The sequence below is a fragment of the Anguilla rostrata genome, chromosome 5 (genome assembly GCF_018555375.3).
Source record: "Anguilla rostrata isolate EN2019 chromosome 5, ASM1855537v3, whole genome shotgun sequence".
In the NCBI taxonomy this organism is placed as follows: domain Eukaryota; kingdom Metazoa; phylum Chordata; class Actinopteri; order Anguilliformes; family Anguillidae; genus Anguilla; species Anguilla rostrata.
This window is the reverse complement of record NC_057937.1, coordinates 44,524,027-44,551,484: the sequence shown is the minus strand read 5'-3', so window position 1 is coordinate 44,551,484 and position 27,458 is coordinate 44,524,027. Positions and strand designations below refer to the sequence as shown.

Below are 27,458 nucleotides of genomic sequence, written 5' to 3'. Positions count from 1 at the left end.
AATAAAACGAAAACCAAAAAGAAAAAGAAAAAGGGGGGGGGGGGGTGGTGATGGAGGTGAGTGGGGGTGTGAGTTGAGAATGAAAAGGAAAGATCCAACACAAAGATTATTCTGATATTTTTTGAGGAACCAGCAAGAATCAGTGACACAGATTTATAATTTGCATTTGATTCAGTACAGTCAAGCTGTACTCAATTCAATACTGCAAACTGAAGATGAAACAGAATGAATAAAACAGAAATAACTGATATGAATAACACAAATCAAAAATGAGTTGGAAAAATAATGCACTGCATATGAAAAATATTCTAAATTCACTTGTTTAAAGCCAATCAATTTGAAAAAATGTTGGCTATGTGCTACGATGCTGTTAGTGGAAAAAAGCCTCAGTTTCAAAATCAATGTATTTCAATGGACAACAATGATGGAAATTGATTCAAATAAAATACTTGTCGTTGACCGAATTCAGGTCCTTGGCCTGCTGTCAGCATACACAACAAGTATTAGGCTAATATGCCCAGTAGTATGCGAGATTAGCTGTGGACAGAGACACAAACACACACACGCGCGCGCGACCAAACGCATGACCCCCTCCAGGCTCCACCTGGCGGAGATAATAATGAAGGTTGAGCAATTGGCCATAAGTAATACACATCCCCAGGAACCAATAAGCAAGTGACGTTCCACTATATTGCAAAAATACTGATGAGACTGATAAGTGGTCTATAGCATGCACTTTAATACAGCCTCACACTCCCTGATTCCATCCTAGCAATGATAAAGATTATTCTACTAAGAACGTCTGCATATCCATTGACAAACGATCTCAAATAGGAGGGCTGATCTGGGACCGGTTGTGTCTTAAATCATAATGGATCAGGTTATAATGTGGTCAGCGGAAATCTGATACTAGATCAGCACTGCTACTCTGAGACACTTAACACAGCCCAGGTCTACTGATTTAACAAGAGTAATAAAAATTTTTCTTAACATGCATATTGATGGATGCTTCATTTTTTAGCCTTCATTGTTAGTTTTATGTTAAATGCATTTAACGTACTTCTGAACTTGTTTTTACCGAACAACCCCCCGAAAAAAGAACTGAGACAATATTAAAGCTGGCTTGTGTTTGCAGAAGAATAAAGGACAGACAGGGAGCTGAGCTGCTGAGAAAACAAGGGGAGAGCCATTTTCTCTGATGCAGTGAGTTACTAACAGTGGCCATTTTTCATGCACTTGTCAGAGGAATACGCAGTAGAGTAGATCACCTGACTTCCTGTACAGTAGGGCTGCTTAATGAGTAACTGCAGTCTGAACTTTTAACAAGTTTCAAATACATGATCTCAAAAAGGCATCATGTTCAGGCATGGTGCAAAATCACACGTCAATTACCTGAACTTAATCATGAGCTCATTCACTTCAAGGGGATTATGCAAAAACCCGGGCGATCTGGACGAAAAAATTTATATGGATCACAAGCACATTGTGGTTCAGACAAATCATGAAAATGTCTTTGTCCCTGATGTTGTGGAGTTCACTGTATATTGAAAAGGATATTTGTTAAGTCACTTCTTGAGTGCCAGGAAAAACAGATTGTATAATGCTACTTGAGAGGCACCTGACACCACAGCACCGATGACATCACTGGATAATTTGTACACTCAGCATGTTTCTGGATATAAATAGCTCTTTGGTTGTAATATGAACAGTTCTTTATCTCCATATTACTCTGAATGCAGAAAGAATTTAATAGCATCAGAGCTGTCAGCTGGCACTAAAGCTACAGCCTACAGCGCTTTTCCAGAACATAAAAATGACTTTATTCATCATCGCCTATACGTTGCAGACAGGTGATCTCTTACATTTTTTGACTAAACCATTACCTCCCAATCTGCAATAAAACTGAAGGAGGTAATAAAAATGTGGTATGGAATGAAAAACAAAAGGACTGAGCATATTAACAGAATGTGAAAGCTGGTCTTATTATTATTAAGGGCATATATAAGTCAATGTATGAAGAAAATGTAACAGAGAAAAGGCCTGTTATCACCCAGAATGTCCACTGGGCAGAGAAAACCTGAGAAAAACTGCAGTACGGTTACACCGCAAACTAAATTTTATGGAGCAATGGGCCAGTTAAAATGACAGACAACGTGGAAGAGGAGTTCTGTGGGGGTTTGTGAGGGGGATATGATATAACCTTCAGATGCTATCACAAGCTATACAATGCCTCACTACGCCTGGCCACCTCCCCCCTCCCCCTCCAGTTCCGCTGAATGCAGCGTCCTAAGATGACCTGCAGTCCCTTCTCTGATAGGATAGGCTCGGTATGCGCTGAGCAAACACCGTCTGCGGTACGGAATGTAAGAAACGCTGCCCCTCTGCCACCCCGCAGAGGCAGGCCTCCCCGTGACGCAGCGTCCCCTGGGGGCGTTAAGAGGAAGCACCGCGGGCAGTTCGAATAACGCCCAGCTGGACCCAGACGGGGGCTGGGGCACGAGGGGGGAGGCCGCGGGAGGTACCTGCTCGTGTCTTTGAGCCCCGTGTAAGCCTGAGCCATTTCGCCCGCGTTCATCTTCCGGATGTCCTCCACGTACGACACGGTATCCGTCATGGTCTCCTGTGAAAGGGGGAAAAAGGCAGAACGTGTGAAACAGCAGTTTGGAAACAGTTTTTTTTTTTTCTTGTTCTTACACCAACAACAGGATTTCTGGATGCTCTTTGACTTGCTTCTTTCATTTGGTGAATAGAAACAAGACATTCAGTCAATGTTTCCTCCCTTCTTGGCCCAATTTGGAAGCAGAAAATGACTGGCTGATATTATTACATTTTCAGTCCTATACAGTGGGCCTAAGGACAAATTCTACAATCTAGTTGTGCTGAAGTGCTGAAGAGCAGACGCAGCATAAAATGTGCAATCATTAGAAAATATGAATTCCTATTTTAGTCTTACACCACGTGGTAAAATTAATTGCCCAAAGAAAACTGCTCAACAACATTAAGTCGAATTAAGTTCCTTCGGTTTAAAAATGAACAAATGAACATAGCCATTTGCTATATTCAAAATGTTTTCCACTCAAAGCTGAATAATGCATATTTCAGATATCTAGTTAAACACAAAAGGAGAAGAAAGAATTACCTTCTCATCCTGGAAGCAAGGCATTATGGGAGAAAACAATGGGAAAATGAGTATTAAAAACAACACATCCTAAAAGGAGGTTTAATAGGAATAGTTTCAGACACAACTTGTGTGGGTGTTTCCTGTTTCATACTCTTAAGACCATCTTGTCTTACATATAAACTGTTTTATGCCGTTAATTCCACACTGACTGCATATAAGAGCAGACATACCTTGTGCTGCATGGCCTCCTTTTGGCTGACTAGCTGGGAACGGAGGATCAACACTTCCTCCTTTCGAACCTCTAGCTCCTCGTTGGAGGCGTTGAGCTGCTCCAGGAGCACCCTGTAGGGCGAGGTGCCCCCGGCTCCGGGCCCAGCTCCAGCTTTCCCTGCCATGGCCTCCCGCATCTCGTTCAGATTGCGCTTCAGCTTCTTGTTCTCAGACTCCAGCTCCTGCCGCTGTGGAGGAAATTGCTTGGTTAGAGCTTCCAAAGCCCAGCTCGAGGCTTAAAGCTTGCAGTCCAACCCCCTTCCCTTGCAGTTCCGCTGTCCTCCTGCAATCAATCTGAAGCACCCCTATTACTCACAAACAGCTGGGTACGCTCCAAAGATTTCTCTGGATCACCTTCACTGGAGGTTGCGAATTTCATTTGATGATTTACAAGCCAGAGATGGTAATGAAAGCACTTAGTCACAATGGGCCCCCTCAGCTAGAGCTAGACTTTTAATTTTCCTAATCAATTATGAGAAGAAACGGAAAGCTTGAGGATGAATCCCAAGTGTGGGAAAAGCTCCCATTTAATCAAGCAACCCACAACAGAGCTTAAAGACCTGAGAGCACTTCTCTTTCAATTTACCTTGAGAGACTCGTACTCCAGCTCTGCTCCTCGCGCTTTCTTGTAATCCTCATCATCCTTCCGAGAGAAAAAAAACAAAGACAGAAGGAAATGTAACAAAGGTCTATTCAGTACAGTATGGCAATTCTGTTCCTAGAAATCTACATGGATGTATTCAACGCACTGAATAGCTACAACCCCGGAGTTTAAAAAAATGTCTAAGGGCAATGGCAGCCTCTATCAGCTGTTAGCATGCTACCGTATGTGTTTGGTTGATGTTATTCTTGGTTTCTCTTCCTCTCCGAGCACAGGTAGAGAGAAAACAGCAGAGAAAATGAACACAGGAAATATAAAAGGCTTATACCCTGGCCCTAGCCTGCTGAAACTGTTCCTCTCTCAGATCCAGCTCCTTCACCAGAGACTGCTTCTCGTGCTCCAGCTCGGTCACCCTCTTCTGCAGCTTGAGGAAGAGGGACACATCCAAGGAGGCCTTGCTGACATCCTGAGAAGAGTCCAACAGTGCGTCAAATGAGTTAGGACATGGGCTGGGAACAGCGGCGGTGAAAGAGAATTGTGCCTGGGGGAGCTATGGGGGGCCTGGATTGTCTGTAGCAGGTGCTAATGAATTTTGACGCAACAAACAATAACAAGTAATAATACTACAGAAAAACTAGATTCAGTGATCCTGGGTTAATGGGCTACATAAATGACATGCACGTTACTAAATGTTTAGCGTTATACAATAACGCAAGCACAATTAATTCCGTGAATTTAGAATGAACAAATTAAATCCATTCAAAAAGTTTACGACAACAAGCACGAACAATCACAATCCAAATCATAGTCACCACAGAAAGGATCTGTGGATTTACAAAATACAGAGATTGAATAGCGTTGAATATGGTAATGCAGAGCCATCTTACGTTACTGTGGAAACAGGAATACAGCTGCCTGCCAGCTGTAGCTAGCCCGAGTCACACAGCACATGATAGAAGTAGCCTACTTTCAGCTTGTGACGCTAACTTACCATATTAATGCAGCTCGTTCAGACAGTGACAAGCTTCAGAAAGAAAACATCCACTCGCAAAACAAATCGTAACTAATGTTACAAAATACATTTCCTGTTTAGTTAACAGAGTTAGCTACAGGCTGCATTGTGGAGTCGCTGGAGTTATCCCGACGCGATAGACGGCCTATAAATTTTCTTTATGTACTCTTACAAAACATAATCCATCCCCCTCCTCCCAAAACACTGAACTCACACACACACATAGGCTACACATAATGCTGACGGTATGATCAACCTACGCAAACATTAGTAAGTCATGTTTTAACTGGAAGATGACCATACAGGGAGAGACATGTCTGTGCTGAGTGAGCAAAAGATGGGGGGACGACCAGGACACTATTCCTCACCTCTCCTCCATGGGAGCCTTCCTCAGACTCTGCCAACTCAGAGGTGTAGGTGTATTCTGATTCGTTGCTGCTGTGTGTGGAGTCGGTCCTCCTGTGACCCGGCTTGGGGACGTTCTGGCAGAGCAAAGCCACAGCACTTTAGCCAACTCATAGTAAAAGCCAAACCTCATGTTGGGTCTGTATGCCCACAGAAGATGCTATGTGAGAAAGGTCTACAGTATCTCACCAACGTGAGGTTCACCTCCTCCTTCAGGTCGTCGTAGCGCTCCTCCAGTCGCAAGTGCTCGCCCAGAAGGTTCTGGTAGCGCGAGCGCTCCTCGTTCAGATCGTTCTCCAACTGCCTTGTCTCGTCCTTCAGGGCTTTCTCCATTTTCTCTGTGAGTGTGTAGAGTGGACATGAAAGGGTAGGTAAATCACATTCATAGTATATTGAATTAGGAGAAACTTCATTTGTTTGCAGCTTCCACAAGTTGCTCACTTCACAGAAGCAGATTCTATTAAACAGCCCTTTTTCAAGTGAACAATAATGTACGTACTTTCACAGTCACAGTATGAAGAGTGCAGCTCAGCCATTTTCAGACGCATTAAATAAGTTTCTAAACAAGGATGCCAAATTGCAGCAACGTGACAAAGTAGTTTCAACATTAAGAACATTGTGAGCAAATGATGGCCATATGAGAGGCAGTGAGAGCATGATTACCAGTCATCTGCTGGCTCTGCTCCTTGATCAGCCGGTTCAGATCATCCTTCTCACTCTTCAGCAGGCTGTTCTGGTCCTTCAGCTCAGCCACCATCTGTCAGCAGAGGACAGGAGGATAACATTAAGTTTAGACTGCAGTACCATTCCCATACTCATTCAGCACCCAGAAAAGCAATGTTCCCCTGTCCTGGTCCTTGAGGTAAATGGTGCATACAGGTCTTCATTCAAATTAATGATAACATAGTTATTCTTGATTTAGCTGGTAAGTTGTAAAGGGCATGTAAATGATTTGTCTAATCATTTTTCCTATTCTGGTCTATTTTTTTCTGTTACAGTACCTCTGTCCATGGGCTTAAAAGAGATCCAATGTCAAAAACCAGATTTACACAGCACTGCAGTCACATCTAATTCATTAGAGGCAGTAGAAATTAAAGAATGCACTCCCAGGAGTAGCGCAGGATAGTACTGCAGTAGGGAAATATTTTATTGGAAATCTCAGTTCCCAGTTCATACAGAGAACTGCCCACCTGCTCCATTTTCTCGCGGTAAGTCTTCGCCTGGTCTTCGATCACCTTCTTCTCGCTCTGGGTGGTCTTCAGCTCCTTGTGGAGTAGCGCCAGCTCCGCCAGCAGGGAGGTGATTTGCTTGGCATTGCTCCGCGCCTCCTCCTCCACGCCTCGGAGGCGGGCTAGCTCGCCGCGCAGCTTCTCGCTCTCGGCAGTGTAAGAGCTCTCCAGCACGCTCAGTCGTTCGCTCACGGCCTTGTTCTCTTTGTTCTGAAAGGGAGACCACTCAGCTTTACTTTCAATGAGACAGGCTCACAAAGGCCATACCTTGTCTTTGAAATCAAACCCTGTTAAAGGCAACCTCCACTGAAGAGAAACAAAATATCGGATTTGGTTCTTATTACAAAATTACTAACATTTTTGTTATTCACATTCTAAGAGGCTAAGACCTTTGGTTGCACACACAATGGAGCATTGTACTATGGGATTTCTGGCTCTCTAGCTCAAAAGCATACAAACATATTTTTAAAAGTATGCCATTTTGAAACAGTAAACAAATGAGATATTCTTTATTTACCATTCTCTGCATTTCAAGTTCACGTTTTACTAGGGGGAGTTCCCTTGCAATTAATGAGTGTATCCAATGACAGAACTTGGAAAATGAAACTGAAAAAATACACCGTACCTGTGTGGTAGCTAGACAAGATCTTCATTGGCAGTGTCACTATGGGAACACGCACCTGCTCGTCGATCTTGCGCTGCAGCTGCATGATCTTGTTCTCCATGCCGATGTTGAGCTTCTTGAAGTGCTCCACGGAGCGCGCCTCGATCTTCAGCTTCTTCAGCTCGCGTCTGGCCCGCATGCGGCGGATGCAGCACTGCAGGTAGACGATGGCGGCCAGCGACCTCTTGTACCACTGCCTGGCGAGCCAACCCCTCACCCACTTCTGGATGATGACCGCCTTGTTCTCCCGTAGAAGCTGCACAGAGAAAGGATGATAAGTCTGTGAGATCAGTGGACCTAGTCTCAGTGGGATCAGAGGACAATCACTTTCTCATTTCATAGTCAATAATTTTTATCATGGATAGTCTTACAGGCCACACTTGAGCTCACCTACTGACAACTCTGCGAGGAGCAACAGCAGCAAGGAATCTGAACCTGCAACATTTTGGATAACATACTGCTGCCATTTGCTAATCATTACACTACGCTGCTGAGACCACAACATACTGGTGTTACACGTCAGTAGGCCAACACCCTTTTGAAATTTAAAATGATTTCTTAGACTTCCAGAGATACTTTATCTCCAGCCATAAGCTCATATGTTGGATGTCACATAAAAGGCACACATTAAGCAATTCATGTGGTTTGTACGTTAATTTTTATAATTTTATGTGTTCACTGGTTTTTCTGTTTGTCTGCCATAATATAATTAGCAGACAGAACATTGCCCTATGTGATCATTGAGTATTTCAGGAAAAAATCTGCTTTCCACAGTTAAAGTTGTGATGCTGTCACCCAGATCTCACTTTCTTTCAGAAAGTATGCAAAAGTGGTGCAAAGGATCTCAGATTGTCACAGACTGTGCAGACCCAGATACTCAACTGCATATTATCAACAGTGCTTTTTTTCATTTTGACACATTTTATGAATATTCATGCAGACCAAGTATAATACTGAGGCATAATTATGAACACTTTCATGAATATTCATAAACTGTGGTATAGCACCAGAAGCTCTCATTTACACAATGGAACCTCCTGCAGTTAGGAGCGATCTAGCATGGAATGAACACAAGAATCTGTTTAGCCTACAGAATCTGCGGTGTGATGCGCGTCCTACCCTCTGGTACAGCTGCCTGGCCTGGTAGGCCCGCAGGATGCATTGGATGTTGAGTGCAGCGGTCTGTAGGCGCTTGTAGCACTTCCTCGCCACGTACATGCGCTGGTACTTCTGAATGACGATGGACGCGTTCGTCCTGCGAAGGAACTTGGCGAGGCTAATCAAAGGAGGAGGAAGGGACAAACAGACATGTAAAAATGTGGGTTAAAATACAGCATCACTGTCGGTAGTTGTTCATAAAGCTTAATTTCCAGTCCCAGAACGAATCTGAATGAAGATGAAGTAGCAGTGATTGGACCCTGAATGAAGAGGAAGCATCTGTGATTGGACCCTGAATGAAGAGGAAGCAGCTGTGATAGGACCCTGAATGAAGAGGAAGCAGCTGTGATTGGACTTGTGCGACACTGAAGCTGCCGTGACTGGACCCAAACGAAGGCTACGGTCTCTCTCTGCTCTCACCATCGTGCCTGGTACCCCCGCACGCGTCTCTGTATGGTGATAGCAGCATCCCTCATGCGCAGGTACTTCTTGCGCTCCAGCCAGCAGCGGATGGTCTTCTGGATGCGGATGCAGGCAGCCCGCAGCTTGTCAGCTCGCAGCTTCTCCAGGTAGGCCACCTGGCCGGCACGGAAGAAGATCTTTGTCTTCCCAAACTGGTACTTGTCTTTATCCTACAAGTCGAGTGCAATGACAGGAAAGAACAAATTCTGTGTTACTGTATGCACATTAACACTCAAATAAACCTTATACTGGGCTGGTTAAAAGATGAATTAGTCGTCATAGGCACACAATGACAGCAGATGCCTCAGAGGTCTTCAGTGGTCTTCAATGACCAAGCAGCTGCCCTGCATTTCACCATATCTCAGAGTCCTCAACAAAGAGGCCCGTATAACATTACAGAGTTTACATTTGATTCGCAAATGTTTGAGTTCGCTATATAGCTGCAAACCTTTTAAAATAACTAAGGCCTTAAACAGACTAATAAATTAACAAGCTAGGACTTGACCTCTGCTACTAGAGTACATCCTTAATCATTGCAGCACTGGGCTAAGTCTTTCAAGTCGCTCGTACTATATGCATTGTTTGAGGGAATTCCTCACGTTAGCAACTGTGCTATTGGTAGCATAAGGCCTGCAGGTGTGGCTGCCTTCTATGAGAACAATGCCCACATCCTCCTACCTCTATTAGTTTCTCCAGGACATTCCTGCAGGTCAGCTTCCTGTCAGTCTGCACATCCTTCTGCTTCATCAAAACCCGGTACCGACTGAAGAACTCCTGATAGGTCCACCTGACGTCAAGGCAACAGAGGACTGTCAAACCAAAGCGCTGCTTTTGTTCAAACTTGGCCTGACCATGTACCGTGCTGGCTACAGTGTCACTTCAGCGAAGGGCAGTGACAGTACATAGTGGGGCAGGGATGTATGATAGTTTCAGAGGCTGGACAGATCTGCATAGCATGTAAAGCCTGAAAACATGCACCAGTTAGAGGAGATACTGAACTCTCACTAACAGTCACACTTTAAGCCCCTGGCCTGTCATTTTAAGGAGCCAATGCTGTGGTAAGTCATGGAACCCTTGCCAACCTTTGACATTGTGAGGTGTAAGCTCAATCTTTACCTGGAAGGGAAGTATGCGAAAGAGTGTGGGGGAGGTCAGGGTTTGGAGATGGTGTACCTGGATGGGAAGCCAGCAGCTGATATCCGAATGGTCTCCAGAACACCACACGCTCTGAGCTGCTGCACAGCCCTTTTGGGGTCAAACCTGGAGAATACAAAAGTTCCCTGCATTACGAATCAAAGTTTGACCGAGACCAACCAACCAACTCTTCTTTAAAAGGTAAATCGATTCCAGATGCATGCTTCAGTTACTCTGGAAATGGCACTCTGAGGGAGACATTTCTAACACTGAACGCATCAAAAAGGACCACAGCACACTGTACCTCGCATGCAAAAACATTCTTGGGAGGGTACAGGCAGCCCACTATTGTGGTTGAGAACAAACTTCTGAGTTCACACTCCAGGAAATTAAGTATGGTCAGAGGCAGCAGACCCCATTTCTAATATTTCAGTTATTTGTATTGGTAAAAACAGTGTTATTGTGCCCATTTGGTGTGGACACATGCTAACTGTAATACTCTGTGGCTGAGGGTAATGAACTCACGTGAAAGGAAATTTGAGGTCATTTGGCTTGATGCAACGCACATAGTGGGGAGTGGTGGCGTTGAGGGTCTCCATCAACAGCTGCAGAGAGTTACGGAACTAGGAGACAAGAAATATGATTATTTCAAACAATCAAAAACATAATATGAGCTCTGCAAGAGCAAGACTGCCAACTGAATTACTGTAAAAGATTCTGACACTGGTCGATCTCACCTGTAGCCCCACAGTCTTCTTGTGATCTTTAGCAGACTTGGTCGGCTCTGGCTTGACGCTCAGCTTGGTACGGCCTCCAGAGGGCGCTGCTGTGGGGCAGGTGGCGTTCTCTTCATCTTGGAACAGCTCCACCAGGAGATTAAACTATCCCAGCAAGGAGGGCATAACACAGGAAACAATTAATCAACAGTATCACATGTTCATGTCTTTCAATAGCTCAACCAGTTGTTGGTGTCATAACATGCATATTGTTGATACCAACCACTGCTTTTTTTTTTATTTTTTTACACCTGTATAATTGTGTACTGGACCATCGTAAGATCATCATTCATCGATGATGGACTGGTTCTGGGTTTGGGCCCACTGATTTACAGTAAGAGATATAGCAGCCAACACACACTGTATTCACAGTGGTGAAGTTTTTCTATGTACCATAACTCATTTTAAATGGTTAAGTGCAAAATAAGCTTTTAAGTGGATAACTGCATGATCGTCTAAAATAGTGTCAATGTCCCTCAAAAGGTCCTAATTTTTGCAGTAAATGGGGCCTTACCCAAATTACACAGGGCTTTATATAGGATGTTGTTTCTGTGTATAATGGCATTTTTAGCAGCATGCTTTTGCAACACAGCACAAAATTCAGAGGGAATGTTTACCCTCCACTCCCACCTCCCCATTTCAGCAGTTTCCAAATGCTCTCACCCTGCCTGTAACAGCTCTGAAACCATGGTGATGCAAACAAACAAGGCCATTCCCCCAGTGCGAGTTAGACAGGGTTAGAGGGAAAACAGCAAGTCAGAAATGACAGCTTTACAGCAATGCTCTGCTTTACCTTCCTCTGCACAGGGGTAGTCATGATGGGGACACACAACGAGTGGAAAAATGAACAAACAAACAACAGGCACAAGTGATTAAGAAGTAACCCAAAAAAGGAATGCACGGTCTACATTATTTATATACTGTATATATATATATATATATATAATAAATTATACATGTTGCCTTTATATATACACTTTACTAGGAATAAGAGTAAATGGAAGCATCCAGGCTACTTTGGATGATTACCAACATCCTTTGCCAACACTGAAGGATAGCGTGGATATATTAGGAATCATTACTGGAATTAAACAGCTTATTTTGTCAGCAGTTAACACATTTCTGATTGAATTACAAGCATATGGAAGAGTATTTACGTACTCAATGCTGTACTATAGCAACTGAACATGCTGTAAATGCAAGTACCAAATATAACATATCTCACAAGGCAGCCAAATTTGTCGATGCCAGGTAGCTGGAATAGTTTCCATATAGCACAGTGCGATGGAACAAAATAAAAACAAGGAGAAATGTAGGTGTACATATAGCGTGCATATGGATACAATGAAGGACCTTCTGCTTTCACACTTCATTGTCTGAAATTAATCATTAATTCACTAATGTTGGTAAAATAACATTTCTGTCACATTTATTAAATTGAAAAGGTTAAAGATGTTATTGGTTCTCTCGACATTTTGAAATCCTTACCACAATCAGTTACTGCCTCAGTATTTCACATTCCTTTCTCTAAAAAAAGATTCAATACTGAAAATCCAGGAAAGCTTTTTATTATGTTTCAGCTATGAATAGATTCAATTTCCTTTCACTCAAGAAAATATTCAACTCAATTGCAACAGCGTCTGATGGCAATTCACAATAGAAATGAAGTACCACTGCAGTCATCCTTGAAGAAACACAGCAATGCTGTTCCTCTAAAATAGCCATTTCAAAGGCGTCACAAGGAGTAGAAGAAACACTAGATTCCATGGTGGACCTTAGCAGGTATTATCATTGTGGCATCAAAATAAATAGAAAAGCAGGGGTTTCATCCACAGACTGCAAAAATAAATGAGCGCTAATCTTAAAAACATGTCTGTTTATTGATGCTCACATATAAATAGACAAGGAACACAAATAACAGCAACATCTATGAGAGATTATTTTGGTCCTATGGGCTGGCAGCGACTTCTGTCACACTATTTGAAAAACACTCCAGCAAGTGGCTGCTGGCCTTTCATTAATTCATCCTCGCGTAATCATATGCCAGGATCAAAGATTGGAATTAAAAGCTTAGCCCTTTTCCTATAGGAATTATAAAACCCTAACATCGAAAATCCTGTAACGGCAAACAGAGAAAACACAAGGGCAATCTTCTATCACAGCAATTTCAGTGCTAAAATCATTTCCATTTTCAGCACATTTCAAATATGTGATGCCAATTGATTTGGATCAGCGCTGACCTCTGGTTGCTTTTGTGATCCACATATGTGAAGTCACAGAGCTTTACTTCAAAGACAGATCAGTACTCAGTCACAACCACAAATAGTGCCAACATAAATAATTAAATTGGTTTTGTACATTATAACAGATTGACTGCTCAGTGTGAAAACATATATTTTGAGTTTATGCATATATCAGAGGTTTGAACTTCAAAATCAGTAGTTCCTCAATACATTTTCATAAAATGCATTAAATTGAAATGTTTTGGAGTCAACAGAAGTACAGCAGATGGAACTTAATTTAACCACCTGGTCAAACTATAATAATATCTAAGAACAAATATAACTATGAATAAACACAAAAACTATATTTATTAAAAGCACTATACTGTAACCAGATTCTAAATATTTTACATATCTGGAGATTGGTCATAGTGCCTGCTTTCCAACTGGCAGATTAATAATCACAAAATGACCAGCAGGTGGCGGTGTTGCCATTGACCTTTACAGCACTGCAACCAATTTTTGAGGTCATGCATCTTAAAACAACAGGGTCCAGCCAAATCCGCACTTTCTTTTCATGTCTCTGAACAACTCTTGTCCAGTGTAAATAACAATCATCATTAGAAAAAGTGGTACTTAAATGAACAAATATCTTCTAACCAAAAAGGAACAGACATTCTATAGAGTGTGTTTCCAATGCAGACTGATAAAACAGTAATATACCTCCAGAAGGTAATAAAGGAATATGGAAGCAAGTCTAAGGATAGAGTTGCAGGCTGGGAAGGTGAACAAGAAGGACAAACCTTGCTAGCCTTTAGCACATTGATCTGTTCTTCGTTGACAGTGTCTTTATTTTTCTCCAGGAATCCCCCACACTTATACTCCACCTGTGGACAGAAGAACACATTGTAGAAGTGGAGGAGGTCAGACTGACAGTCCTTAGTGAAAGTGAATATACTATTATGACTGCAGAGAGCAGCCCTGAATTCACTAATTGATATAACACAAGTCCCTTGTTCACACATCCAAAAATATGCTGACATTTAACAGCTATGTATATTCAATACAAGTGAAGGATAGCCGATTTTACATTTGTGATGGGTACACAGTTGGAATACTGGGGGGAAATGAATGAACTCAGTGTTCTGAGAGCAAAGAGTGGAGGGGGACACAGCGACTGCAGGAATCTAAAGGAAATTATGGCTTCAATGTGTGGGAAGGTCCCTTGTGCCTTGATCAGAAGGAACTCTGAAAGCCCTTTGCTTTTGTATGTCGCACAGACAGTAACTCGACACTGAGGCTAAAATGGGCCCAAGTGGCACGTGGTAGGCCAACTTTTCATATCACTACCATACCCAAATGAATCACATAACACACCGGACACTGACAGTTTACTTCTTTATGGTCACGTAAGAAAAAGGCATCAAAAACTTTCAAAACCGAATACGCTTCTCACAGGATATCTGACTAACACTCTGGGCTTTTTCTACAGTGCAAGGAAAACAGAATGCTGAGACTGAGGAACACGTCTACCTTGTCTGCAAAGTGCCGGATGATGAAAGCTTTATTGGACATGCGGGGCTTTTCAAAAAGCGCACACGTCTTCAAGTGTGTGTTGTACAGCTTCTGAGCCCATGTGTCGTCAGTTCCCTTGGGCATCTGGAGGAGAATGGGAGAGGTCAAAAGGTCAATGGGGAGAGGGAAGAGGTCCAACAGCAAGCATGCCTGACCACCCGTCAATCACACTGGCGCGACGATAGAGCTGAGTTGGATCCAGAGCCACAGTGCGTGTACATTTTGATTATAAAATAAAGGGGTCCAACCTTGCACTCCTCGTCCAGAAGGGCCAGCACCCCCATTTTGGCCTCGATGAGGTTGATGCAGGGCTGATTGTCGTAGAAGTCGATGAGGGTCCACGGGATCTGCTCCTTCATGTACTCCTCCTGCTCCAGTTTGAAGACATGCTGCACAGAGAAAAAGGGAGCAGGCAGATATTTCATGAGCATCCGTCTCAGACCTGATCACCAGAATACCTGTGGACGTGCAGTAATATTCACAAATTGCACTGGATACAGCCAACCCACCTTAAAAAAAATCCCAGTTCAGTATAATTTATATTTAAAATTTGATGATTCATTCCCATTATCTTCTAATACAATATCATTCACATGACTAACCAATAGCCAAGAAACCAAGCTCAGGGGAGGGTATTGATGAAAAATTACAGCAGTAGTTTCGGGGCATAAAGCAGTACATGCAGTTGTTACTGCTCTGATTCACTGTAATTTAATCAAGGACGAGATTAATTTTATCATTGCGATCTGACAAAATCAGTAACAAATATAAATGTGTTAAGAACAGTCAGCACATCAAACACAAAGGAGAAGCCAGACAGAGGTTGGATTCAAATCAAAGTCTGAGACAAACCATCTGTCGAATAATTCTAGAAATATCTTACATCGTGTTGGCAGCAGTATCGCCCGCACCACAAATTCAGAAATAATGCATAATGGAAAATCTGAACATCTGTCACACATACTGACAATGGCAGAAAATGGCTGCTCTATGCGAAAGCCTCACAGTAACCCCAAGGCTTGAAGACGGTTTTAATAATGACCAAACCCTTTGATGTACACAGGAGAGCTGAGATGACAGCCAGCACTTCAAAGATGACTGATTAACTGGGAGGTTGATGGGTGTGTTTCAAAAAGCTCACAGGGAGAAAACAACACTCACCATGTTGAACTGCTGCTGGAGTTTCTCATTGGCGTAATTTATACAAAATTGTTCAAAGCTGTTGATATCAAATGTTTCAAACCTGTAAAGAAAACGGTGAAAAAATACAAAAAAATTGAAAGTAATGCACAGTAGGATTTAAGTAAGCACCATTACAAGGCCAGACTGCTAAAGTACCCATACATGCAAGACCAATCAAAGCTTTATTCTGTGACTTCCTCAATAGACAACACCCACTTAGAGATTTATGTATGTAAGAATCAAAATTTGTATTTGTCAGATCAGTATTTATATCAGGGAAACTATTCCCCCAATCTAGTTAATAAGATCCTACTACGCAGACAAACAGGTTTTTTACTCAAACACATTTTTGCCTTTCCAACCGAGGGAACGCACCCATAAATGTCCAGAACCCCAATGAAGGAGTTCTGCTTGACCGCAGACTGCAGGGCCCTGTTCACGTGGGCGACGATCCAGTTGAAGAGCTTGGCGTATATGTGCTTGGCAAGGGCATCCCGGCTGTTGATGGCCTGAAGTTTGGGGACGGGCTTGATGTAGGTCTCCGTAGCGGTCTTCAGCTTCTTGTGGCACAGCCAGTGGGACATGTCCTGATACGTGATGCCCATGAGCTCACAGAACACAGTCAGGTTGCTGTTATTAGGCTGAAATGAGAGAATGTTGGGAGTGCGTCACAGGCTGTGCTCAGACTGAAATCGGCAGGAGGATCATGCCCGTGAGATGCTCTGGCACATCATGTTCCAATGTGCCTGTACCCACCTCTATCGTGCTGCTGTCTGCATCTCGATCTTTCACCACTACATTGCCCAGATGGAGGATGGAAGCCAATATCTTGAAGATACCTGTCTGATAGGATTCATTAATTCCTGAAACAAAAAGGAAAGACACTGAAGTCAAAGAACAAGCCCAATTTGTCTGAATTAAAAATAAATGACTGATTTCCAACACAATCTTCACAATGGACACATTGAAATTATAGTCAATGAAGTTTCTTCTTACGACAGCTCACAATATGCCATTCATAACTTGACTGGTCTTCAATTTTTAAATCTGCTGGCACTCTTAAGGAATAGACCTAACTACAAAATAAACGTATATTTTAAACTAACAATATTAATTTCCACAATGGCGTAATATCAGTACACACTCAATACAATACTTTTGTTTTATATATTCAGGGATCCTTACCTAACAAAGAAAAAGCATGTCTTGCAGTGGACAATTCACGGGCATCATCTAATCCATCAATGACAGGGCTTCCACTCTGGTTAGTGAAGTGGAAATCATCTGCTTTACCTGGTGAAGAACAGCGACAGTATCAAGCATTGTTTACTAATGGCAGGTATCACCGAGTCAAACAAAAGAGATTTCAAGGCCAATTAGGTTAAATGACCATGTTCATTTCAGTTCACCTTTAAAATAATGAGATTCTGAACATAATAATCAAATGTTTTTGAGTTGGTAACAACCAATTTTTAAAGTAATTCAAATTAATCCCTAAAAGCTCCTTTCCGTAATTTTTCAGTTTTGATAAATTTAGCGACATCTGTGGTCGCTGGGGATCACAACAGTTTGTTTTCATACTCCAAATTCCAGAGATCCATTGGAAATTAAGCTACATGCCACTTTGTTCAGGGGGTAAGCCTGGAGATTGTCAGCAATGTCGCCCGACACATCAATATTGAGCAACATATCAAACCTAATTTTAAATACATGGTGTGTGTTGCTGGTGTGTTGCTAGCTGTCGTACTGGGGAAATGGTATTTTCATCACGGATTTTGATGCACCTGAGCCTGACTCACTGTGCACCAAAGTGGGAGGACATTTTCTGCTGGGGGTGTGACAGTCAATTTTGAGAAGCGGACTACAATTTTGGTGCAGCTCACTGCAATTTTCCAGTCCATCTGGTGCGTGATTTGCGACCTTGCCACCCGCCTGCTCAGACCAGGTCTACGGTGTAAATCGGACATCGGGGTCGGGGCTTTTCCATGCAATGCATGCATGGCCACAGCCTAATGTAATGTAATGTTTTCAAAAGCCAATCAATGGTTTTGCGGATCCATGATACATTCATTCTGTCTACAAAAAAGATGGGCAGGTCTTAGATACATTAGATATATGAGATTGAGATTTTCTCAATGAACTGCCGAGTAACTTTACCCAGCTGCCCAGCAACAGAAGCCCATCTATGCCAAAGCACCCCTAATATCAGAGTGTCGCCCAGCATAACTGAGAAGCAGTGTGGCAGATCAGCGTGATGGTGCCAGCAGAGTGGGCAGGTGTCTCCTCTGTAGGAGGGCGCAGATAAACCCGTTCACCCTCCTGCTCTCTGGAGACGCACCTGCCACCCTCATTGATGCTCCTTCAGATAACCCATGTCTACAGCCTGCCCACTCAAAAATCTATTCGCCACTGCATTTTGTCCTACTTCATGTTGTTTCATTAATATTTTAATTGAATGCTGGAATAAAACATACCAAACTTCACTGTCTATTTTGTGGTTTGGAAAAACAACTGACTACCCTCAACATTACATACCTAACAACTGAAATTAAGGAGCTTGGGGCAAATACTGCACTGAGATAATAAAAGTAATCAAGTTTTTAGCAGAATAAAACAACTAAAGGCAGTTGCTGCAAGTGACGCCTCCTCCTCATTTTGGCTTCCAATGAAAAACACCTACCTAACTTAAGATCTCGAAATTCAGGTAAATGGGATGAGGCACACAGCTGGTAGAAGATATGGTAGTTCCTCTCCTCATCTGCCTGCAAATGAGGATAGACGAAAGGAATTCATACAATAAATGGCAACACTACTAACATTCAGTACAAATGTATAGCACTGTTGGAATTCAAAATGCTCAACACTTCAGATCACAGAAATATAGCCCAATTAATTTCTTCCCACACTCTGGAACGTAATAACAATGAATGATCAATGAATTGAAAATGATCAATGAGTGAAACTACAACTATGCAATTGATACAGCTATCCAGATCATGCATGTAACACGCGCACCCATCTATGCAAATTCGGCAAAAGTTCTATATACTCTTTGTATAAATGTTAATGGGTAACCACAGGCCCATGGGCCCATTTAGCATACTGGACTGAGTACCAGTCCATCCAAATGCCCCATCACAACAGTAACAGGTGATCACAGCAGGAGATGACTCAGCTCTAAACTAAGGACTATGTCACAGTCCATTTCTTTCACAATTGTAGTATATTTTGGGCTGACACAGCTACCCTTTATTCGACTTCCCCCAGGGACACAGACCCACAGACAGTAACCACTCAGATATAGGGGAGTATACTGCCTACTGCTACCAGCCTGCAGTGGTCTTGCAGCTGGTGACGAGAACATGGCTGAAAGGAGCAGTCAGCGACCTGCCCGGGCTCCTTGGGGCCACCTGGCACTGTCTCAACACAGCTGTGCGCTTGGGTTGGGCACTGAGTGACAGGGGAACTAGGGTACAATCACGCAACACACACACACACACACACACACACAAACACACGCTTCTTCACACTGTAAGTCCTATCCACTTTTCTGCCCGAACAACACTGACTGACACCTGGAAATGCATCTGCGCATAAAAACATGAATGATTCAGCCACATAGCATGGGATAATAAACACAGATTCTGTTCTTCTACTTCCTGAGACATGGGGGAATCATTCAAGCAGCCAACATTATATCAATATTTCTAGACATTTAAGAATATGCCAACCACAATCAAAATAAACTTTTAAAAAATTATTTTCCTAAAAAATAAAAAGGTTAATTATCTATTAAAAATACAGTATTATCATCACATTCGCACATCCCTTTTTATCCTGCTACACTGGTTCTTTTGGTCGTCAACAGAACTGATTAACAGGGTGCCACCTATAGTGAGTCGCAGGCTAGCAGTGCATATATTCTGACAGAAGTGTGGACAATGCCAGGCTGGGTCACTCACCTGAAAGACCACTCTTGATTTCTCCAGGAGGTATGTCCTCATGTTGGCCCCAATGATGTGGTACCGCTTGTCAAAACCGATCTCGATGTACTTCCCAAATCGACTGCTGTTGTCATTCCGGGTGGTTTTAGCATTTCCAATAGCCTGAAGATCAAATATATAAATAAAGTTAAAATGAGAATGAGGAATCATATTTTCTAAATTAAACACAATTATTCACTGCAATTAGTGAGTGGTTTTCATAGTTTGATTAAATGTTTTCTCCAGTGTTAACTAATGGCATTGATATTAAGACTGATTGATATTGATATTAAAAATGTATGAAAATTAATACCATGGATTTTAGATATTAAAAAAAAAACTTGTCCAGGGATTCGTTACAAAATATTTGTTTATTTCCCCCAGAAAGCTAAAAATGTATTTCAAGCTCACATTTGAATATTGGGCTCATTAATTATTATTAAAACAAGTTAAGTAAATGAGTCGTATAACAGCCCCAGGTGCTCTTTAACAGACTATGGGACTGAAGGCCATAATTTCCCCCAGGGCAAGCATGTCCTCCCAATCTCCATAGGAGTAGCATCGCTAGAACTGTGATTCGGTTTAATATATATTGTATTATAATAATAATATATCTATATTTAGAAATATTTGTATGTATTTGTTTGTTCTGTTGTCATTTTATTGTGCTCTTTTACACTGCACATTTTACTTGCTATAAATAGCTTTGACCAAGAAGTGGAATGTAAGCGAAATGGATTGTTATTTATTGTAGGCAGCAGCAGAAGACTGTTTGGTCTCTCCAAGGAGCCCTGGCTTGGAGGACTTGTTACAGGTCTTTCAGAGCCATGGGTATTCAGGCTCCGGTCTGCAGGGGACTGGGGGAGCTTATGCCTGTGGGAAGAAAGCGGCCAGGCAGGGAACAGAGCGCTAGCTCAATCAATACGGCATAAGCCAGGTCTCTGCAGAGATGCTCACAGAGGGAGCGGGGGAAAGTGCTTTAAGCTCAGTATCACTGACAGCAGGGTGGAATTAGGCTTCTATAAATAGTCTGCGGGTAATGCTTACACGGGCGGCAGACTGACATCAACAAAATGCCTATTTGTGTTCAGTTTGTCCACTGCCTAATTCAGGAAAAAAAAGGAAAAACAATTCCACCAAAAGAGGTTAGCGCATTTATAAAGGAAGGGGCATCCAAGACATTACAGGGGGAAGGCATCAATCAGGAAACCACTTTCAGCTTTCACTGCGGAAGGCACACAAAGTCGCCAGGCCACCTCCTTAGAGACATTCAATCTCTAAGGATAGTAGGAACCTGCTATGCTATTCCTGTCAAGCACATGTGCAAGCCCAGACAGAGCCTCTTCCAGTAGACGGAGAACCTTACATTTTCAGCTAGGAACTACTCCCCTTACAGGGAGCACATGGAATAAATCCTGGCAGCAGAACCCGATGACAAGGCCACGCAGTTGGAGCATTTGTACATGTTAACCTGAGAGGCCGGAGGCTCCAGAGCCTCAACCAGGGGAGAGAATCCCCAGTCATCCCAGAAGCCCCCAGCTGGGCCGGTCACCACAGCTGACAGCGGAATACGCGAAGGTGACGGACGCATTTACGTCAGCCAGCTGTCGCCGAGGAGACGTTAAACAGGCGACATGCAGAGGAAATTAACTCATCCTCAGCAGTGGGGGAGATCTCTTCAGCACAGCTCACGCACAGTGAGGCTTTTCAGCAGTGCACCGGAGTATGCAAATCACCCCATATATAACCGCTACGTTGCGTGGAGTGGCACGAACAGCTGACGTAATCTAGCGAGTGGGATACAGCCCCGTCACACAGAAACCAGCTCCACAGCACACGGCCTGCACTGGTGCTATTTGTGCACTGCAGTTAGACACCATAAAAAAAAACAAACAAAAAAAACCCACAAACAGGGAGAAGCTGATTCCTATCATTTCCACATTATTTCCGGCTGCCAGTTCAGCACAGGGGGAGGAGGCTGATGCAATTACCCTGACAAGGGCAGAGGAGCCAGCCATATGGGCACTGGGGAGAGCATTTCCACTCCCTGCCTCGCCCTTCCCACAAGGCCCTGCTGCAGACGCAGACAAGCAGAGCTCACGCACGCAGCCACACACACAGACGCACTGGGCATGTGCTGACTCACTAGAGCTCATTTCCACCCACATATCCAGCTAATGCAAAGCACGGGAAGAAGAAGGCAAGAGCTTTACTAGTCACTTCCACCAAGATCACCATCTACTTCATCAACCTTGCTAGATTACCCCATCATCTCTCTGGCTCTAATCTTGTACCTTTGAACAAAGACCACAGCAATAAAAGCAATTAATTTGTCATGTATTACTTTGCAGTGAGCTGCAGGCTGCATTGATTGGTTCAGATAGTTACCTTTGAGCAAATCAAACATAAGTAACACTTCATATAGATGTGAAAATTTGCAGCAGGAAATTACGTTTTACACCTGCTAACTAGGTGTACCTTTCTTTGGTAAAATGTAACCAACAATATGGATTGAACAAAGAAACCACTAAACACTAAAACAGAAGGTTTGAAATAAAAACATGCTATGACACTATTATAGCACATAAACACTCAAATAAATCAATTAAGCACCCATGTGAGAACTCTTTGTTAACACTACTTATTAAAGTAGCATATATACTGTACTTCTGCAGAAAAATGGTAAAGGATATTGCAATTTTTTTTTAAATGATTACATGCACCTTAACATGCTGGTGAACCTTAACATGCTGGTAACACCATCTAAACACAGAACATACATGACACCCTGAAACCCAGATTTAATGCAGTTGTGATGCAGCAGTGTCAGACAGGTTAGCATTCAGGACAGCAATACAGAGGAGTGCACCAGGCCTCCCTCACCTCCATGATAGGGTTGGAGGCCAGCACTTTCTGCTCCACGTTGGCCTCGGTGGTGGAACCGCTGACCGTGGCGAAGTAGCGCATGGTGTACTTGGCCGAGACGGTCTTCCCAGCGCCGGACTCCCCGCTCACGATGATGGACTGGTTCCTCTCATCTCTGGGAGACAGGCACAACAGATCAGCTGGAGGTCCCCATTCATTCATAGGCTTTTGCCTCTACAGAACTTTCATGTGCAGACAAAACTATGTACTACAAAACTTCATACACCCTGGAATGAATAATAACATGACTATGTATAAATCCCAGTCAAACGTTTTTGTACTTCCAGCTAACTTACTACAGAAAGCTCTGCATGTTCTCATTGGACTTATCGGACATGAAATTGAAAAACGGCATTGGGAAAAATGTCAATTAAGACCTGAGACTGAATTTTAGTAGTCAGTGTATGACCCACAATGCCCTGTGAGAAGGCCAAGCATGGCACTACCATGGCACTCACTGCTTTGGCAACTAGCTCATACAGGCCTCCAGTTGCTAAAGGAGGTGATACCATTTCCTCACTACAAAAATAATGACACCCACATCTTCTTCAGATCAGTCACGATGTGCTGACAGCATGATAACCAACAGTTCTTACTTTGAGGTCCATCAGCAGTGTGAACTAAAGAAACTGAATAATAAAAGCATGAACATAATTTGATAGAATCTCATGTTGTGAGAGGGTACAGATAGTTAACAGACCTGGCCATTTGCTTGTAGGCCTCCTCAGCCACTGCAAATATATGGGGGTCCATGTCCCCCATGTTCTGTCCACTGTAGGCATTGATGATGTCACTCCCATAGATGGGCAGATTCTCATAAGGGTTTATAGCCACCAAAACGATGCCTGGAAGTAGTTAGGGGAATTAAATAATTGACCTTGTAAAGGTCATTTGGATTCCACACTATGATAGCATGTTTCTTTTACATACAAAGACAGTCTTGAAAAGGTATATGTGTAACTCGCAAAACATTTACCACAGTAGGTGTAGATGAGCTTTGAGTCAATGAAGCGAACTCTGAGGTTGTGCAGGACGGCAGGCTCGTGGAGGTAACTGAGAGCCGTGAGGTCATTCTCTCCCACCAGGATGTCAGGGTTCCGCAGGGGAGGCAGGTTCTTGGTTGTGGGATCTAATTTGTGGTCAACTTTCTAGAAAAAAATAATATAAACAATGCTCAGTTTCTGCACACTTAGCAATATAAGAAAAAACAACTGTAATATACCGTAGTTCCTCCTTTTATAATGTGCCTTAGGAAACAAGCTACCTTCCCTGCTGACCAATCAAAGAAGTTAGATCTGACAACTTGTCACCCTGAGAGCCTCTTGTCAGCTTGCACTGTCTGAGTGTGTGTCAAGTCTTTTTCAAAGCAGGACAAATCTATGAAACCAGACATTTTCATTTGGGCTGGCTGTAAGGTTAGCAAAAGGTAAGTCAATCCAGCAGGTGATGAAAATGTCAGGAAAAATGCAACAAAATGAAACTTCATGAAACGGTAACTGATTCTGAAAAGAGATATCACAGACACAGCTGAAATGTACCCTGTGGCAATAGTTGCAGCATCCATATATATTACTCTTTATAACGCTCCTTCATACACCCTTAGACTTCCTTTCATTTGAGGAACATTTGATTTATGGCCACTCAAGGTAGGAACAAAGCAAGCTCACCCAAGACTGTGAGTGTGTGTGTGTGTGTATATGTCTGTGCGTTCCTCTCTGATAAAGCAGTGAGGGTAGGCACACGTCTACCCTCACTGGCACGGCAGGATTGTTACACTTCCTGTACATGTTTTGCTTTCAGTATGATCCAGAATTTGCTGCCATTTACAGGAAAGGGCCAAATGATAGCCGACTGCACCTGCAAAGTACCCTGAACGAGCAGTACTAAAACAGAACAACCTGCATGGCATCACAGCTTATTTCTTTTTCAGATCTCTCCTCTCCCAGTGTCCAGGGCTGTCTGAGTATGTGATCTAATCTTAAGTAAAATGCACTAGAAGGGGAAAAAGTATGTTTCTTTTGTGATGAAGGAAAAGTATCTGAACAGCAGAAGTACAGAAACAACATGAAACCAGTCATGTTGGGGCCTCGGATACCTTATAACACCTTCATCAAAACTGCACTTCCCTGTGGTACAGCTAACATTGCATCCCTTGACTTTCTTGTTTGATGGGAAACCTAATGCGACAATACAGATTCAGGAGGCCTAATTAGTTTCAATAATGTAAAATTGTTTATGGCACATCTCTAAATATTTTCAATCCACTTATCTTTTCAATTCACCACTCACTGATCTGTTGGCAATTCCCCAGCCTCCTACAGACAAGCTAAAAGCTGGCAGTGAAGCTGTGGAGGAGGAATGAATGTAACAACAAAATTTACACATAACCAAACACACAGCGAACTACTGGACATTGTTCCAACTGCAACCTTCAAACGCGCAACTGAGGACACTGAGATTTGCAACACAAATCCATCCACTGTCCACTAGTGAGACTAACGTGACTCAGTGACAGCAAGACAGAACATCAAGAGAGATGTTGTTTTGCAGTGCGTGTCTCATAGTGATGTCTTAGTTTCATCAGCTGTGAAACCCTTATGAAAGGGCCCAACCCTTTGTGCAGACGTGTCAACTACTGAAAGAGGAATCATTACATAAAAACAACACAAAGACATGTAATGCATCACACCCAAAAAGCATCACTTGCCCACTGCTGTTAAATGTTTTTGCGTAAATGAATAAAATGGCCTCTGTGGATTGCACTGGCTTAAACTCAGATCAAAAGCCACTCCATTACATTTAGGCTGTTTAATTGTCCCATAAATATGTGAGGCAAAACTTACATTTTGCATTTAGGCTAGAGGACATGGTAGCACCAGCAGCCGTAGGGAGGTTATGAAAGTGGGGCTGGAGAGAGTGCCTGCATCTGTAAACAGTTTGAGGCCAGCAGAAGACTATGGAATTAACCTGCAAGGCTAACAGCTTTCACTTCAGAAGTCAGGTTTCGTTTTAATTTGCTAACATATTATTCCCACCCTTACAATGAGGAAGGAAAGTCACATAGGCCATTTGTTGTCAGTGTATAGCTATATTTAGTGTGTATTCAATGTAATCACATTCAGCATTGTCCTTGAATTTCAGTAATGGATTTAAGCAAGTACACTATTTTTGTTCATTACACAATCTGTTTTTCTGTGACTGCGGACTGCAGTTACGAGACTGTGTGAGTGTGTGTGTGTGTGTGTGTATGTCTGCATTCCTCTCTGATAAAGCAGTGAGGGTAGGCACACGTCTACCCTCACTGGCACGGCAGGATTGTTACACTTACACCTGTACAAGCTAAAAGCTGACAGTGAAGCTGTGGAGGAGGAATGAATGTAACAACAAAATTTACACATAAGCAAACACACAGCAAACTACTGGACACTGTTCCAACTGCAACCTTCAAACGCGCAACTGAGGACACTGAGATTTGCAACACAAATCCATGACAATGGACCATACTGGCTCTCCCATTCCATTACCTTGCCATCATCCAGCTGCAGGTGAATCAATCTGTCCCCCTGTTTGTAGTCCTTGGTAAGCTCTGCTGATTTCCACACCTCCTCTACATCTGGGATCCACACCCGGGCATACTGCAGGAACACACAGGTCACAGGTCATCGACACTAGGGGGAAGTACACTAATACTTCTTTAGAAAATTCAGCAATACATACTTCATTACCCTCAGCAGAGTTGCTTTGCAATCTACTTGTTTTTTTTCTGAGTTCATTAGCTCATTGCTCCCACAGCAGTGTCGTGGAATGCTTCGTTCACCCTTTTAATGATTTCCCCACTTGATATATTAGTTTCCTTGCCATTTTGACAGATTACAGCATCCTAATCAGATTCTTTAAGAAATGAAAATATTAAAATAGAAATTCCATGAAAGCTAGAGACAGCACCACTCACAATACAAATTGATGTCAAAGATTACCCATCTGCAGAAAATACAGTAATCCAAATACTGAACCCAAATTATAAAGACTCTGTACATGAAGTCAAAACACCTAACCCCCACCGTGATGTATGAAGGTATGCTGTATCATTGGTCAGATACAATTTTGAGAACCAATTCAATGATTTCTTAAATAAATGTAAAAGCATTAGAACTTACACTGAAAGTGTGTAAGGATAATGCCTCATAACAGATTTGCAAAACTACTACAACATTTTTTTTTACAGACAGCTGACTTCATGAAGCAGTATAAAGGTCACATATTTTAACAAAATATTCCTTGAGCATATCGGTTTAATCATTTGAAAAGCTGCATCACTGCAAAATCTGTCCACTAGTGAGACTAACACGACTCAGTGACAGCAAGACAGAACATCAAGAGAGATGTTGTTTTGCAGTGCATGTCTCATAGTGATGTCTTAGTTTCATCAGCTGTGAAACCCTTATGAAAGGGCCCAACCCTTTGTGCAGATGTGTCAACTACTAAAAGAGGAAGCATTACATAAAAACAACACAAAGACATGTAATGCATCACACCCAAAAAGCATCACTTGCCCACTGCTGTTAGAAATTTTTGCGTAAATTAATAAAATTGCCTCTGTGGATTGCACTGGCTTAAACTCAGATCAAAAGCCACTCCATTACATTTAGGCTGTTTAATTGTCCCATAAATATGTGAGGCAAAACTTACATTTTACATTTAGGCTAGAGGACATGGTAGCACCAGCAGCCGTAGGGAGG

At 42.6% G+C, this 27,458-nt stretch overlaps 1 protein-coding gene across 5 annotated transcripts in view; it reads right to left on the bottom strand.

The window, feature by feature from the left end:
- LOC135255365 (unconventional myosin-Va-like) overlaps nt 1-27,458 on the bottom strand; it is a 39,720-nt gene that overhangs the window by 9,114 nt on the left and 3,148 nt on the right. For 4 of the 5 annotated variants that reach the window (XM_064336445.1, XM_064336446.1, XM_064336447.1 and 1 more), the window contains exons 2-29: nt 26,244-26,354; nt 23,696-23,867; nt 23,420-23,564; nt 22,678-22,834; nt 19,774-19,917; nt 18,492-18,573; nt 16,997-17,104; nt 16,568-16,674; nt 16,187-16,452; nt 15,791-15,872; nt 14,878-15,018; nt 14,588-14,713; nt 13,858-13,941; nt 10,794-10,937; nt 10,582-10,679; nt 10,096-10,182; nt 9,601-9,709; nt 8,881-9,092; nt 8,422-8,578; nt 7,319-7,558; nt 6,600-6,848; nt 6,073-6,166; nt 5,599-5,747; nt 5,373-5,486; nt 4,321-4,458; nt 3,978-4,034; nt 3,352-3,579; nt 2,523-2,620 (exon numbers count right to left, since the gene is read on the bottom strand). In XM_064336445.1, the coding sequence (XP_064192515.1) occupies nt 2,523-2,620; nt 3,352-3,579; nt 3,978-4,034; nt 4,321-4,458; nt 5,373-5,486; nt 5,599-5,747; nt 6,073-6,166; nt 6,600-6,848; nt 7,319-7,558; nt 8,422-8,578; nt 8,881-9,092; nt 9,601-9,709; nt 10,096-10,182; nt 10,582-10,679; nt 10,794-10,937; nt 13,858-13,941; nt 14,588-14,713; nt 14,878-15,018; nt 15,791-15,872; nt 16,187-16,452; nt 16,568-16,674; nt 16,997-17,104; nt 18,492-18,573; nt 19,774-19,917; nt 22,678-22,834; nt 23,420-23,564; nt 23,696-23,867; nt 26,244-26,354 (3,899 nt within the window). Of the gene's footprint in view, nt 1-2,522; nt 2,621-3,351; nt 3,580-3,977; nt 4,035-4,320; nt 4,459-5,372; nt 5,487-5,598; nt 5,748-6,072; nt 6,167-6,599; nt 6,849-7,318; nt 7,559-8,421; nt 8,579-8,880; nt 9,093-9,600; nt 9,710-10,095; nt 10,183-10,581; nt 10,680-10,793; nt 10,938-13,857; nt 13,942-14,587; nt 14,714-14,877; nt 15,019-15,790; nt 15,873-16,186; nt 16,453-16,567; nt 16,675-16,996; nt 17,105-18,491; nt 18,574-19,773; nt 19,918-20,841; nt 20,863-22,677; nt 22,835-23,419; nt 23,565-23,695; nt 23,868-26,243; nt 26,355-27,458 lie in introns of those variants that run through there. The other variant, XM_064336449.1, reaches the window with a different exon arrangement.